This window comes from Chrysochloris asiatica, unplaced genomic scaffold, assembly GCF_000296735.1.
Source record: "Chrysochloris asiatica unplaced genomic scaffold, ChrAsi1.0 scaffold00016, whole genome shotgun sequence".
NCBI classification, from domain to species: Eukaryota; Metazoa; Chordata; class Mammalia; order Afrosoricida; family Chrysochloridae; genus Chrysochloris; species Chrysochloris asiatica.
In genome coordinates, this window is record NW_006408534.1 from 11,805,071 (window position 1) to 11,821,126 (window position 16,056).

At 40.4% G+C, this 16,056-nt stretch overlaps 2 protein-coding genes across 4 annotated transcripts in view; one reads left to right on the forward strand and one right to left on the reverse strand.

Annotated features, from left to right (window-relative positions):
* The first annotated feature begins 726 nt into the window (after nt 1-726).
* SUPT7L (suppressor of Ty 7 (S. cerevisiae)-like) lies at nt 727-8,506 on the forward strand. Of its 2 annotated transcripts, XM_006835182.1 has the most exons (5): nt 727-732; nt 1,510-1,914; nt 6,131-6,455; nt 7,340-7,577; nt 8,244-8,506. In XM_006835182.1, exons 2-5 carry the CDS (start codon nt 1,649-1,651, stop codon nt 8,504-8,506), a joined length of 1,092 nt encoding a protein of 363 aa, XP_006835245.1. In that variant the 5' UTR covers nt 727-732; nt 1,510-1,648. The 2 variants fall into 2 exon arrangements, with proteins under 2 accessions (XP_006835245.1, XP_006835244.1); XM_006835181.1 differs by lacking the exon at nt 727-732 and having other exon boundaries at nt 1,502-1,914.
* Nucleotides 8,507-11,634: 3,128 nt separating this feature from the next.
* Nucleotides 11,635-16,056, reverse strand: part of GPN1 (GPN-loop GTPase 1) — a 64,714-nt gene continuing 60,292 nt past the window's right edge. For both annotated transcript variants that reach the window (XM_006835183.1, XM_006835184.1), the window contains exons 13-14: nt 13,552-13,659; nt 11,635-11,883 (exon numbers count right to left, since the gene is read on the reverse strand). In XM_006835183.1, the coding sequence (XP_006835246.1) occupies nt 11,798-11,883; nt 13,552-13,659 (194 nt within the window). In that variant the 3' untranslated portion in view covers nt 11,635-11,797. The remainder of the gene's footprint in view (nt 11,884-13,551; nt 13,660-16,056) is intronic.

Consider the following 16,056-nt stretch of genomic DNA (forward strand, 5'->3'; position numbering starts at 1 on the left):
CCAGGGGTACGGGTTGGGGGCAGGCTTGTAATGTATACCCTTTGGTTGGGTGATGATGCATGGAGGGGATTGTAAGCATGGCAGTGAAACAATATACAATGGGATGAATGTAAAACTAATGTTCTCCCATGTAAACTATCACATAATTCACAATAAAATATTTTAAAAAAAGAACACATAGTGGTTAAAACTAGGGGGTAAGGAAACTATAGTACAGGAAATGGTAAAACCAGAATGCAAATAATGAAAATGCTGATGCATTGTGAAAAATGCAACTAATGTCACTGAACAATTTGTATAGAAACTGACATATGGAAAACTAATTTGCTGTGTAAACATTCACTGAAAACACAATAAAATCTTATTAAATATTATATATATATAAATAGAATGAATACAAGTCTGCCAGGGATGTGGGGGGGTTTCTAGCAGAGACTGCAGCTTAAACATTCAATAGTGAAAGTGCCTGGCATTCTCAAGAAACGGAATATTATGATATTGTTAGAACTACAGTGGTCATTTACTCAGGAAGCTCCGCCTTGATGCTTCCCATGTACTAGACTTATGCCTCTAGAACAGCACTTAACATAGACTTTCATGTTGAAATATACTGTTTATATTTCTTTCTCACCTTAGGTTAGGGATTTTGCATTATTGGTCTTTGCCTCCATACACAATGCCTGGCATTTAAGAAAAGTTCATTGGACTGGAAACATACGGGAATCTGAAAAGGTGGGTTGGAGCCAAAATGTGGATTTTGTTCAGTGCTAGATCAAAGAATTATGGGGTTTTTTTGTTTTTTTTTTTCAGTAGGCAGTAAGAAGCTACTAAAGCTGAGGACTAGAAATATTAAGTGTGGAGAATAGATGAGACACAAATTGAAACTAGAAGGTATACCAATTAGGTCACAGAAATCTCTCCAGTTCTTCTCTATACGTTATGTCAGAAGTTGAAAACATAAGGCCATTTAGAGTAGTGTCTCATCAACTTTTCCACTAGGGCCAGTTATAAGATTCCCATGCTTGATGTGCACAAAGTAAGAACCAATGTTTTCTATCTTTACTCCAGTCTCTCTCACTGATATAGGACAGATGTGTTAGGAAACTCTAATGGGTAATACTCCACGATTCCTACTTAATCCCTTGCAAATTGTTCCGGATTAGGCATGATGGTAGTTCTAGTAATGAATTAGTGATGAGATGGAAAATAATGTGGACACTAGAGAGCCCCAGATATCGTTCCAACTATTAGTGTAGTATTGTTTAATACAGTTCAGGACAGTAGAAGGTATCACTGTGATTTTTGATGACTAACACTTGATAGTTATATTTTAATTTCTTCAGGTAGAACATCGTTGGTTCCACAGTTTTGCTGACACTGACATTTCTCTTAAGTCATCTTGAACAGCCTCCTTCTTATGTAAATAGCTGGCTAGACTTCATATTTTTTCGTTGGACATCATTAACATTTAGCTTGAGAGCTCTTCCCATTTTAGTCCAAAATGTTGAGATATTGGGGGGAGATACCAATCTCATCAAGCCAGACCAATAGAAGTTCCTTTGATTTGCTTCCACGGGAGTTCCGTCTGGTAGAAGTCCATGACCCACCCCTACACCAGCCTTCAGCCAACAAGCCCAGGCCCCCCACTATGTTGGACATCCCATCAGAGCCATGCAGCCTCACTATCCACACCATTCAGCTGATCCAGCACAACCGACGTCTGCGTAACCTCATTGCCACAGCTCAGACCCAGAATCAGCAGCAGACAGAAGGTGTAAAGACTGAAGAAAGTGAACCACTTTCCTCCTGCCCGGGATCGCCTCCTCTACCTGATGACCTCCTGCCTTTAGATTGCAAGAATCCCAATGCACCATTCCAGATCAGGCACAGTGACCCAGAGAGTGACTTTTATCGGTAAGTCAAGTCTTTACTATGTCTTACTTTTCTCAAATAATTCTCCAAACAGTCCTGACAAGTATATAATGTTGTTATTGTTGTTGAGTGCTGTCGAGTCAGTTCTGACTCATAGTGACCGTGTATAGGGTTTCCGAGGAGCAGCTTGGTGGATTTGAACCACTGACCTTGTGGTTCACAGTCCAGTGCTGATCCTATAGTGCCACACCAGGAGTCTAAGTAACAATAGCATTTTCATTTTCCACATGAGGAATCTGAGGAGAAAAGATAGTAACTGACTTGGCAAAGGTTGCACAGATTATTAGAGGGAAGTGTTAAGTCTTGAACTTCAATCATCTGAACCCAGTGGCAGCTGTATTCTTTCAATTTTTGATACAGCAAATATTTACTTCGTATGTGCCAAGAAGCACAGTGGCTCTGTAAGATAAGCACTGGAGTGTGAACCACAAGGTTAGTGGTTCAAGCCCACTAGTCAGAAAGATGAGGCTTTCTGCTCCCATGGAAATTTACAGCTTTGGAAACCCTATACAGGGTCACTGTAAGTCGGAACAACAACTACTGTGTGTAAAGCACTTCATTAGGAGCAAAGTACTACACTGGAATGTAAATATGGCATGGCCTCACAGCCCTTATGATCTGTCTGATTTAAGAGCAGCCCTGATGGCACTGGATCACTAACCATAAGATTGTCAGTTCAAAACCACTAGTCACTACAAGGAAGAATGCTGAGGCTTTATGCTCCCATAAATGGATTTATAGCCTCGGGAACTCTATACAGGGCTGCTATGAGTCAAACCAAACCCAACTCGATGGCATTGAGTTTGGTTCGGTTTGATTTATTAATGAGTTTGAGGAGCCTTGGTAGCACAGTGGTTAAGCATTCAGCAGCTAACTAGAAGGTCAGTGGTTTGAACTAGCTGTCACTCCTTGGGAGAAAGATGTGGCAATCTGCTTCTATAAAGATTACAGCCTTGTTACTGGTGCCGTCAAATCAGTTCCGGAACACTGCCTCGTCCTGCACCATCCTCACGATTGTCATGATTGAGTCCATTGCTCCTCCCATTGTGCACATTCATCTCATTGGGAGGAGGTCCTCCATCTTTTTTAATGACCCTCCACTTTACTAAGCATGGTGTCCTACAGGGACTAGTCCCTTCTGATAACATATCCAAGTATGAGTCATACCTTCATGGATTATAAGGAGCATTCTGACTATATGTTTGTTCTTCTGGCATCCACGGTTCTTTCAATATCTTCTCCAACACCACAACTCAGATACATCAATTTTTCTAATGTCTTCCATATTCATTGGTCAACTTTCACATGCATATGAGGCTACTGAAAATACCCTGACTTGGGTCAGGCGCACCTTAGTCCGCAGACTCCTATCTTTGCTCTTGAACACTTTAAACAGGTCTTGTGAAGATTTGCCTACTGTAATACATCTTTGATTCCTTGACTGCTGCTTCCATGAAGTGTTGACTATGGATCCAAACAAAAGGAAATCTTTGACAACTTCAATCTTTTCTCCATTTATCATGATGTTATTTACTGGTTCAGTGGTGAGGATTTTTGTTTTCTTTACACTGAGATGCAATCCATATTGAAGGCTTTTGATTTTCATCAGTAAGCATATTTTAAGTCCTTTTCACTTACACCAAGCAAGGTTGTTATCATCTGCATTTTGCAGGTTGTTAATGAGTCTTCCTTCAACTCAGATACCATGTAATCCAGCTTCTCAGATTATTTGCTCAGCATACAGATTAAATAAGTATGATCAAAGAATACAATCCTGGCACACACCTTTCCTGATTTTAAACCATTCAGTATCCCCATGTTCAATTCGAACGACGGTCTTTTGGTCTACATACAGGTTCTTCATGAGCACAATGAAGTTTCTGAAATACTCGTTCTTTGCAATGCCATCCATAGCTTATTATGATCCACATAGTCAAAAGCCTTTGCATAATCAATAGAGTACAAGTAAACAATTTTCTGGCATTCTCTGCTTTCATTCAAGAGCCATCTAACATCAGCAACAATAACCCTTGTTCCACATCCTCTTCTGAACCTGACTTAAATTTCTGGCAGTTCCCTGTCAATGTACTATTGCAGCCTTGGGAATCCTACAAAGCAGTTTCCTGCCCTGTAGGGTTACTATGAATTGGAATCGACTCAATGGCAATGGGTTTTTGATAAACATATTAAAGTGGCTGGGAGGTGAAAACCATCGACCTTTCTGCTTCACATTCAAGCACTATAACTACTGTGCAATCATGACTTCTCATATATATACACTTTTGTTTTCCAAACATTTAAAAATTATTTACAAGCATCACAACATTTCACCCTAAATTTTTCAGCTTGCATAGCCTAAAAATAAGGAAATGTTTCTACATAATCACCATACTGTTATCACACCAAAGCAATTGTTGTTTAGGTGCCATTGATTTGGTGCCAACTCATAGCGACTTTATGCATAGCATAACAATACACTGCCCGATCCTGGGCCAACCTCACTGTTGTTGCCATGCTTGGGCCCATTGATGATGCCACTTGGCCAATCCATCTCGCTGGCGGTCTTTTTCTCTGACCCGCCACCTTACCAAACATATCCTTCCCCAGTGACTGGTCCCTCCTGACAATTATGTCCGAAGTATGAGAGACAAAGTTTGGCCATCTTGGCCTCCAAGCAGCACTCTGGCTGTACTTCTTCCAACACAGATCTGTTGGTTCTATGGGCAGCCCATAGCACTTTCAGTATTATTCTCCAATACTATAACTCAAAAGCATCCATTCTTATATGCTCTTCCTTATTCACTGTCCAACTTTCACATGCATATGAGGTTATTGAAAATACCATGGCTTGGGTTAGGCGAACCTTAGTCCTCAAGCTGACACCTTAATAATATCATCTGTTGTAGTGCTGTAGGAAGTACTGGATTTCAAGGTCTATTTGAACCGTAAGGTTGGTGTGCTTCAAACCCATCAGCCAAACCTCAGAAACCCTATACAGGGTCATTATGTGTCAGAACTAACTCAGTGGCACTTAACAATATGTACATTTTACATTTCTCTGACTGTCCATGGGAATGAAGGTGGAAACCCCAAATGAAAAGTTACTTTACTTGAAACCCATTATCTTATTTCCCAACTATTATGTGAATTGCAATAGTTGCTACTGAACAGATAATGGCTTCTCGAGCATTGTACATGGAGACCAGGAAAAGGTGATTTCTTTTGTGCTCTGCTTTATTCCTATATGTGATTATTTCTTTTGTCAGAGGGAAGCAGAGGACAGAGAGACATTTTCAGGAGGTGGGTAAATTACTAGAGGCTTCTTTAAAGTTATTTTTAAGAGATCAGACAAGTTTTAGAAGTTTTGGGGCAAGATTGAGATTTTTACAGTAATGATTAGGAGCAAAATGGCATCTCATAAAGACCATTGTGTCAGAGGCTCCACTGCTTACTGTTGTTATGTGCTGACAAGTTGGTTCTGACTCAGCGACTCTGTTATAGGGTTTCCGAGTAGCGGCTGGTGGATTTGAACCACTGACTTTGTGGTTAGCAGTCCAGTGCTTATCTTAACAGCACTATACTAGGACTCTACCACTTACTAGCAACACATAAATAACTTTTGTCAAGTCAACCCAAATGGACCTTATCAATTTTGCATCATAGGAGAAGCTGAAAATTTTGTTAAGTTGTGCATAGTTTAAATTGCTTTTACAAAATTGAGTTACCTTTTTTTCTTTAATGATCCCTTATAAAGAATTTCCTAATTGGGAGTCTGAATTTCTGAAAGTCTGTATGTTACCCAAGGTGTGAGGAAATGATTAATAAGAAATTAGAACACCATTAAGTAGTGTCCAAACTATGCTGTGAAAATTAATCCGATTCTGAAAGTGATCAAAATTGAGCAATTGGTAGGAGAGCCAAGGAAACTTAACAGGATATCCTTTTGCACTGATTAAAACATTTTATTAACATGTATTGCCTATTCAAACTTTCTGTATGTAATTGAAGGAGCTCAGAAATAGGGTCTAGGTTGGTGAGACATGCCCCGACAGCAGCAAAATGAAACTGGACTACGTAACCTGGATAAGATTTCCCTGGAAAGCAGGGACAGCGGTTTGACTGGAATTGCAAAACCCTTAAGGAGACAGGTCACCCCTTTGCGAGAGCAGTAGTAACACTATCGTATCCCCCCTTTCAGTGGAAAAGGGGAACCTGTGATTGAACTCAGCTGGCACTCCTGTCGACAGCTCCTCTACCAGGCAGTGGCCACAATCCTGGCCCACGCAGGCTTTGAGAGTGCTAATGAAAGTGTCCTGGAGACCCTAACTGATGTGGCACATGAGTATTGCCTTAAGTTCACCAAGTTGCTGCGCTTTGCTGCGGATCGGGAGGCTCGGCTGGGACAAACTCCTTTCCCTGACATTATGGAGCAGGTATTCCATGAAGTGGGCATTGGCAGTGTACTTTCCCTCCAGAAGTTCTGGCAGCACCGTATCAAGGACTATCACAGTTACATGCTACAGGTGAGATGTACATGCTACAGGTGAGATGACCATGTGGAGGAATGAGCAAGTGTCCAGTCTAGAGGTGTTCATCAGGTTTCTACAACACTTGTTCTAGAATGCAGAATGCAGGGTCTTAGAACTTAACCAAGTTTTCTCATAGCCCTAGATGTGTTCCATTGGGCCTCATCACTGACTTAGCTAGACTCCAAGGGCTTCCTTTAGTCAGTGAATGACCCCTTATGATGAAAAAGCTTTCTCTGAAAGGAATTAAAGACAGATACATGCAGTCTGAGAGAATGTGGTTAGCATGCTTTTCTTCATCAAGAATTTAGTGAGTGCCTGTTCTGAGTCAGGCACTGTGGGATACTACAGTTACCATGACAAGTTCCTAGGACTTGCATTTTTATTGAGGAAGAAACTAAGTGCTAAGTGCTATGAGACACAAACAACATAGGATGGGAAGGACACCTTTTTTGGTTAGAACCAGAAACATCTAACATATATTCAATACTTGTGGCCTTAAGCATGTCATCTGTTCACTGTTATTTCTTAAATCTAAAACATGATTAAGTTTTTAACACCCAACAAAAAAAGTCTTTGCCAAGTGACTCAGATTTCCACACCATTCATTATATACCTAGATAGTATGTCTAGCATGCCAAGTGTTGTCATGGCCAAAATAATTTGATTTACCTTTAACCAATCTAATTTTATCTTTCACCTTACACACAAATGCTCACTGCCAAACTTCCTTTACATGTCTCTGTCACTTATAAACACACCCAACACAAAACAAGTTCCTTCCAGTGGCAATGGATGGTTTACAACTCTTTTGTTGTTAGCTCCTCCATGAGATGCAACTTGCTTTTAACATTTCTTGGAAAATGAACTCTCATCAACAGATTAGTAAGCAACTCTCTGAAGAGTATGAAAGGATTGTCAATCCTGAGAAGGCCACAGAGGATACCAAACCTGTAAAGATCAAGGAAGAACCTGTGAGCGACATCACTTTTCCTGTCAGTGAGGAGCTGGAGGCAGATCTTGCTTCTGGAGATCAATCACTGCCCATGGGGGTCCTCGGGGCTCAGAGTGAACGTCTGCCATCTAACCTGGAGGTTGAAGCTTCACCACAGGCTTCAAGTAAGAGAAATCAATTTACTTTAATTGTAGAAGATGTGCTCATCTTTTTTGCATTTTGGAAACAAGCTCTGGAGGTGGGAAATCAAGTTGGAGTGGCCAGAATAAAAGTGCTGAAACAAATACAGCATCATAAATCTAAAGATATATCAACCCTTTTCTCTTTGGAGTTGGTGAAGAGAAGACTAGCACACCTTTACAGGACTGCTTTAAAATAATTCCTAGTTAGGATACAGATACTGTATCTGTTATCCTTTTGGTATTACTAGGGTTGATTTAGTTGTTACAACTTTTTTCCTTAGTATTCTATATTGGTTCACCCTTAAGCTTGTACTTAAGACAACTGCCAGATAGATGGAAGACTGTTAATTGCTCAAGAATGTTTATATCGTTGGGTTTCCTTGAGTATTCCATCAACTTGGGGGTGAAAGGGACTGAAATAGAGCTAGCCAGTAAAGTGGAGGGAGTAGAAAGGAAGATATGCCGAGTTGGTTACTTTTTGATGATGAAAAAGACTAACAACTATATTATTCTCCAGTCAGGTACCAGGGTCATAGTGGAAACTGAGCTCAAAGAGCATGCCTGCCCTGGGGTGGTATATATTCTACTTTATTCTACCTTTGGCTTACCACTAGTTGTACGAACAAGTTTTATTCAATCTCTTACTAGGTGCAGAGGTAAATGCTTCCCCACTTTGGAATCTGGCCCATGTGAAAATGGAGCCTCAAGAGAGTGAAGAAGGTAATGTCTCTGGGCATGGCGTACTGGGTAGCGATGTCTTCGAGGAGCCCATGTCAGGCATGAGTGAAGCTGGAATCCCCCAGAGCCCGGACGACTCAGACAGCAGCTATGGTTCCCACTCTACTGATAGCCTCATGGGGTCCTCCCCTGTCTTCAACCAGCGCTGCAAGAAGAGGATGAGGAAAATATAAAAGGGAGATTTTCTGTACAAACCTCATAAGAAACAACAGGAAATCTTGATGTATTAGAATGTCTCCATAAATAATTATTTGACTCTTATTCTTAAATCCTGTGGATTGTTCTGATTTCCATGCTACTGGATTTAAGGTTACATTTTATTTTTACATTGTTTTTGTACAGTTTTCCACAGCAACCAAGCTACCATTCAGACAGAATGCAACACTGAAATGATAATTGGGAAACCAAAGCACTGCCTTGATTCTTGTCTTTATTGACTGTACAAATCACTTTGCTTCTCTAGAGCCTATTGTTTATACATCCAAGAAAACTTATACCTTCCTATCAATATTATAAGGATTGAGTTGTTTGGTAAATGTCAAAGTATGCTTGAATTGACTCACAATGTTTTTTGGTGTTTTTTTTAGCATTTAAATTGCTTCCCTTTTTGTTCAAGTCATTGGGAATCTAGTATCCTGGTGTGGCACTGTAGGATAAACACTAGACGGTTAGCTACAAGGTTGGCTGTTCAAACTCACCAACTGCTCCTCAGAAACTCTATATATACAGTGTCACTAGGAGTCAGAACTGACTCCCCAGCCCTTAACAACACATCTGCTGTGGCCTTTTTAACTGTTCTGCTTATACCTGCTGCCATCAAGTCTACTCTGATTCCTAGCTACCCTATTGTAGACTTATTCTTTAGGGTTTCCAAGACTCAGTCTTTATTATGAGAGTAGATAGCCTCATCTTTCTCCAAGGAGTGACTGTTGGGTTCTATGTACCAACCTTTCAGTTAGCAGCCAAGTGTTTCATCCATTGTGCCACCTATGGAGTCTCCTAAAATTAGAGGGCTGCTTCCTTTTTCCTACTTTTACCATGTGTAGTTCTTTGTTTCATTCCACCACCACCCCCACACCCACCCCCCAATTTTCTCCTTTGAGAATGGCGCAGGCAGGCCTTGTCTGAGCACAGGCCTGTGCTTACTCCATTTGTTGTTGTTACTTGACCATCAGAGGTCAGAAGTCTCTACCTCTGCCAGTGGTCTACACATTGTGCTTCTGGTACTAAATGACTTTTCTGCTTTACAAGAGGGCTTCAAAAAGTTTTTGGAAAAATTCCATTACCCTTTATTTCTATTTTTCCATAAACTTGTTGACACTCCCTCATTCTGTTTCTCATCCTTTGGTGTCTGCCCTGTCTGGCATCTGATAGTCTCTAAGTATTTATTAAGTAAAGGATGTTGCACTAGTAATTAGGAATAATTAGCAAATGAGTGCTTTATGCGTCGGTAACGGATGCTAACATGCTAGTGTTTTAAGTTTGGCATTCTTAAATCTATGACATACAGACTACTTTTTTAATGTAAAGACCCAAAACCCAGGCATAACTTTAATAATCATCACATGATTGAGTGCCTTAAATATTTCCAGGCATTGAGAATAAACATGACTTCAGTCACAATAAAATAAGGTTACATAATTTCTGATAATTTATGAATTTGCTAACTGTGCTACCTTACATCCTTAAGCACATTTATTTAAATCTCCTGTTCTAACCCTAACTTCATTTTCCCTCATGTATTAGTGAAAGTGGCCAGAGGTAGGCAGTTTCCTTAAAGTAACCATCTGGGTATTTGTCAACTTAGCAAGCATTTATGGAGTACCTATTATATGCTAGGTTCTGTACAAGAGACAAGGGAAATTACTCTTTAAGGAGGAAGCTTACAGAGGCACTAAGGAGGAAAACCAAGTATGTGCAGAGATTTTTTTGCAACTTTATCATATTTTTAAACCAGTGGTTCCCACAAGGTATAAAATATTAAAATACTTCATGGCAAAATAAGACTTTTATTGTTTCAGAATACTTAGAAATAGGCACCAGATGATGGGAGATTAGGGTACTTTGATAGCCTAAAATTCAAAAGGTTATGTGAGGATTGGTAGCTGCGATTCACAGGCCTGGAATTATGCCATGAGCTGTGAGTTGGAGAAGTGGTCTCAAACTTTGCAGGGCTTATTAAAACAGATTGCTGGGCTCCCTCACCCAGAGTATAATTTAGCTGCTGTAGAGAGGGGCCTAAGAATTTGCATTTCTGACAAGTTCCCAGGTGATCATGCTGATGCACCTGTCTCAAGGACCCAGGCTTTGAGAATTACAGAGCTAGAGACAGCAGGACTGGCTTCTTGAGAGAAATACACTGTTTTAAAATAAAATTAAGTAGTTGGAGACAGAACAAACTCTTACTACAGCTGTTACATATGGAATGTGCATATGACCCAAGTCCAGGTCCTAAAGATGACAAGATTAAGACCAGTAGAAGGCCTGTAATCAGCTTAATTATTAATCACTCACTAGGAAAGCTGAGAACTCAGAATATAAAACTTTTGTGGTATTATATCCTTTAACATCTCTGTTCCTCTTATTGGCCACATGTTTAAGATTTTGTTTTCATGATTTTGCTTTGCTAAGTTCAAAATACAATACAGCCAGAAACCTAGCTCTGTCCCTGATCACTACGTATGTAAGCACAAAAGAAACTTCAGTAAACATTACCTCCTTATTGAGACACTTTTAGAAATGTGGCTTTAAGCCTCCCTCCTATTGAAAACAAAACGTGAATCTATTTGGGATGACAGAATTTTTTCATCTGAAATCACAACAGATTGGCTTACAAAAAAATAGTCATCATCAAAAGGATTCTTATTCATTGTGTGTTTTGCTCACTTTCTTTAAGAGATCTAAAGTTCTACAATGAATTTTTGAGCCACATTTCATACCAACATTGACTAGTTGCCAAGGATATTCCATTACCACCCTGGACAAAGTATTGTTTCCCCTCTCCCTTTTCTCTAATAGGAGAGGATTCTTACTGCAAGGACTAGAGCAAGGTGATGGGAAAGTAAAAGATATAGATCCAACCTAAAAGAGACTTGAAGTAGTCACCAGCCGAGTAGCTTCTCTCTTATCTGTCCATCAGCGGCAAAGGTACTTGAATTCTAAATGATGATAAAACTTGAAGTTTCAGGCTTGAAGGGACATCAGCTTCCAAAAGCAGTCAGTATATCCTTTCTTGTAAGTCTACAGGGAAAGGCTAAGAGAAATCAGCATCTACCTTCCAGGGCTGAAAGTTCTCTATCTCTGGCTTCATCTGAGTCATGAGATTTCTCTAATAAGGGACCTCTGCTACTCTGAAGAAAATTGTCCTTTATGGTAGCCCACAGTCAGAGTAGTAAGGGTATTTCCTTCATACAGAGTTATACAATTTTGGACTTCAAGAAGCAACTGAAGTTTCCAAGTCTCTCCTATTTGTTGTTTCTCTTCCAGTACTGTGCCATTGACTCTTGCATAAAATTCTGGAATGCTGGCTCTTCATGGCTTTCCTCTGTAACTGCAAAGAAAAATGAAGAGCAATGCTTTGTCAATCTCCTATTAGACAGGTGGACCAGAGCCTTTGTCACCCTTCTATCTAAGAAAGTGCTTGCTTCTCCCAATAAGGAAATGTCTCCCAAAAGCATGCTCTGATTATTATCATGTTGCCCAAAATGTACTATTTATCTGTAAGTAGGGAGAATCCCTTCCTCATAGGGAAAGTTATACAATGAAGCCCCAGTCCTAAGGCATTTTTATCCAAGAGAAATGAAATGAGTCCTCATTCCTAAATGTGAATATTTATAGCAGCCTTATTATTCATAATAGCTGAAATCTGGAAACAATCCAAGTAGGAAATGGATAAACAAATGAGACTACATTCACATAGTGGAAAATTACACAGCAAAAACAAAACACCTGCTAATACATGCAACAGCATGGATGGGTTCCAATGTACACATTATTGAATGGGGTGGGTAAAGACCTTTTGTTGAGTAAAAGCAGTCATATGCAAAAGGCTAAATACCTTGTTATTCCTGGTGTGACATTGGAGGATAAATAATGGACTGCTACTTCAAAGGCCAGTGGTTCAAATTTACCAGCCACTCCTTGGAAACCCCATGCAGGGTCATTGTGAGTTGGAAACGACTCAGTGACACTTAACATCAAATACTTATAGGTCATTTTGGAGAAGGCAGTTATAGAACAGTAATGGAAGTGTTTGCTAGGGAAAGGTATGTAGGAAAGGGACTGACTTACAAAACAAATCAGGAGGGACCTTTCAGGGGTGACAGAAATGTTCTCAAACATGATTAGGGTTGTGGTTGCATGACTATATAAAACCTCATCAAACTATACACTTTTAAAGACTGAGTTTTACTGTTTGTAAATTATAGCTCAACAAATCTGATTAAATGAAGCAATTTGCACATTAACACCCAGCAGGAGAGGCTTACTTACTCCTGGTCATAACTAGGATCTAAATCCTGGTGTTGTGTCAAGATAGACACTGCTCACGGTCCATAACACTGCTAAGTAGAGTGCTCTTGGGTATCCAGAACCAATTTATCCTGTTACAATCTTTCCTGACTGGTTTGTCGTTAAGTGCTGTTGAGTCAGTTCCGACTCATAATGACCCATTATAGGGTTTCTGAGGAACAAGTGGTAAGTTTTGAAGTGATGACCTTCTGGTTCAAACAGACCTTGCAGTCAAGTGCTTATCCTACAGCGCTACATAATTTCAAAATAAAGTAACAACCATCACAAACAAAAATCCTCAAATTCAGGTAGGTCCTAAAGATGAGAAGAACTAAGACCAGTGTAAGAAGCCCTGGTAGCGTAGTGGGTTACAGGAGTTTAGTGAGCTGGACTGCTAACCACACGCTCAATGGTTTGTATCTACCAATTGCTCAGCAGGAGAAAGATAAGGCTTTCTGCTCCTGTAAAGATTTCATCTCAGAAACTCTATAAAGGTTCGCTATGAGTCGGAACCGACTTCGTGGCAATCACCACCACCACCAAGAAGCCAGAGAACTTTCAGTATAACTTTCCTCATACTGTGCCCTGTGCCATCTCTTCTCTTTCCTGGCCACATGTTTAAGGTTTATTCCCAACAAAAGCTTCTGAACAAACAATGTGAGATAAGCAGCTGATCTTGTTTCTAAGAGCCACTTCAGCCTCCTCTCACCTCTGTGGTCAATATCATCAGTATCACTATCTGCTTCCTCATCCTCTTCATCCAAGGTTCCTCTGGTCAGGATCAAGTCAGAAGGGTCCATGACAGGAGATAAGCTGTCTACAGAAAACAGACAAGACCAATCAGTGACATATCATGAATAAACAACTCATAAAGGTGACTTTATTTCAGTAACTACAATTATAAGTTGGCAGGATGAAAGTAGTTGTGATAAATATCCTTATAAGTGCAGGGTCTTCTACACTTTTCTAAGTATATTGTTAATACCACTTAACATTTCTATAGTACATTAGCTCACAAAGTGCTCTCATGATCCCAATAACCCAAAGAGCCTGACTTTTAAGGTGTGAAAAAGAATCCCCCAACATCTTGCCTTGGTGGCAGAGTCATTCTTTTTTACTAGCTCATAGCTGGACAAGACTACAGGTTTTCTTATCAGGGAAAGACATTTGAGCAAATCCAGTGTGCCGGTGAGTCAAGAGTAAAAGTGTGCGGTACTAAAAAAGCTTCTTAATGGAAGAGGTCTGAAGAGAAAATGGTGAAATGATCCTGGGAGGAGGGGAAGGAGGAAAAATAGAAAACAATATGCTAATAGAGGTAAAATTCCTTATTCAAGGAAAAATGAGTAAAGGCCAAGTGCCAATAATCAGGAGAAAATCTGAGGGGACTGAAAATGTAAACTTTATGAGAACTTAAAACTATGGCAAGTGTCTTAAAGCCATGGAAGGATATAAACCGAAAGAGCCAAACCATTTGCCATAAAGTCCAGTCCAACTCATGGCAACTCCATGTGTGCAGAGTGGAACTGTGCTGCCTTTCCTCCAAGGCAACTCTAGCTGAGTTTCAGTCAATGTTGTTCTTGTTAGGAGCCATCAAGTCAGTACCAACTCATAGCAACTCTATGCACACCAGAACAAAACACTGCCCAATCCTGGACCAACCTCACAATTGTTGCCACAATTGAGCCCACTGATGCTGCCACTTTGCATATCCATCTCGCTGGGAGTTTTCCTCTTTTCTCTGACCCTCCACCTTACCAAACATGATATCCCTCTCCAGTGACTGGTCCCTCCTGATAATATGTCCAAAGTATGAGAGACAGTTTGGCCATCCTGGCCTCCAAAGAGCACTCTGGCTGCACTTCTTCCAACACAGATCTTTCAGTCAATAGTAGAGCACTTACCCATTTGTGCCACCCAGGGACTCCATGGAAGGGACATTACCACTCTCTCTATTCAGGAACCTAAGAAATTTGAAAGTGCTCAGAGAAGGAATAAGGCTAGCTCAAGGTCACAATTCTCAAGGGACTCCATGTGACTCCAAAAAAGGATAAAAACAGGGTGTGCTGATAGTCAATGCTTCATTATGAGCCCAACTACAAATCAGGCAGTTCAAATAATTTTTCCTCAAATTTACTGAAACTGCCCCAACCTTTACTACAGGAGGAGTTAGCAGGTTACGACTACAGCAGACGCTGTGGCAGATTTAGCATTTGCATTTCATGTATTCATGAATATTCCAAAGGAAATAGAAATTTATATTGCTGAGGTGAGCAAAATGGATGGAACAGGTGATGTTACTTAACTGGTATACCCAGTCAATTTCTAGCATCTCCTCCAAGTGGTTTTTGCAGTTCTCTATTGTTGTCAAGTCAATTCCTACTCATAGCAACCCTGTAAAAGGTTTCCAGGACTATAAATCTATGCAGGAGCAGAAAACTTCATCTCTCTCATGGAGTGCCTGGTGAGCACAAACTGTCAATTTTGTTCTTTTCAGTCCAGTGTATATCCTATCCTACTGAATCACCATGCTGCCCAGTTCGCTACTAGATATGAGTATAGCAAAACTTTCAGAAATTAACTATACTTACTACTTAAAGAAATATGTCTGAAAACAAAAAGCTAGTGATGGTGATAAGACAAAACCAAAGTATATTCAATTCAGTTGCAGAATGCCACTGAGCTGCGACAGACCTGCACTACTCTTCAGAGGGCAGCCCATCAATACACATGAGTGAATGGGAAGATTGGGGAGGCAGTGGCACAAGGTCCCAATGTATGTTGTTAGGTGCCACCGAGTCAGCACCAACTCAATGACCTTATGCACAGCAGAACGAAACAATGTCTGATCCTGGGCCACCCTTACTGCTGTTGCCACACTTGAGTCCATCAATGCTGCCACCTGGCCAACCCATCTCATTGGGGTCTTCCTCTTTTTCTCTGACTCTCCATCTTACCAAACATGACATCCTTCTCCAGCGACTGTTCCCTCCTGACAATATGTCCAAAGTATGAGAGACGAAGTTTGGCCATCTTGGCCTTTAAGGAGCACGCTGGCTGCACTTCTTCCAAAACAGACCTAGTTCTTTTGGCAGCCCATGGCACTTTTAGTATTCTCTTCCAACACCATAATTCAAAGGCATCAATTCTTCTATGGTCTTCCTTATTCACTGTCCAGCATATGAGGTTATTGAAAATACCATGGCTTGGGTCAGGC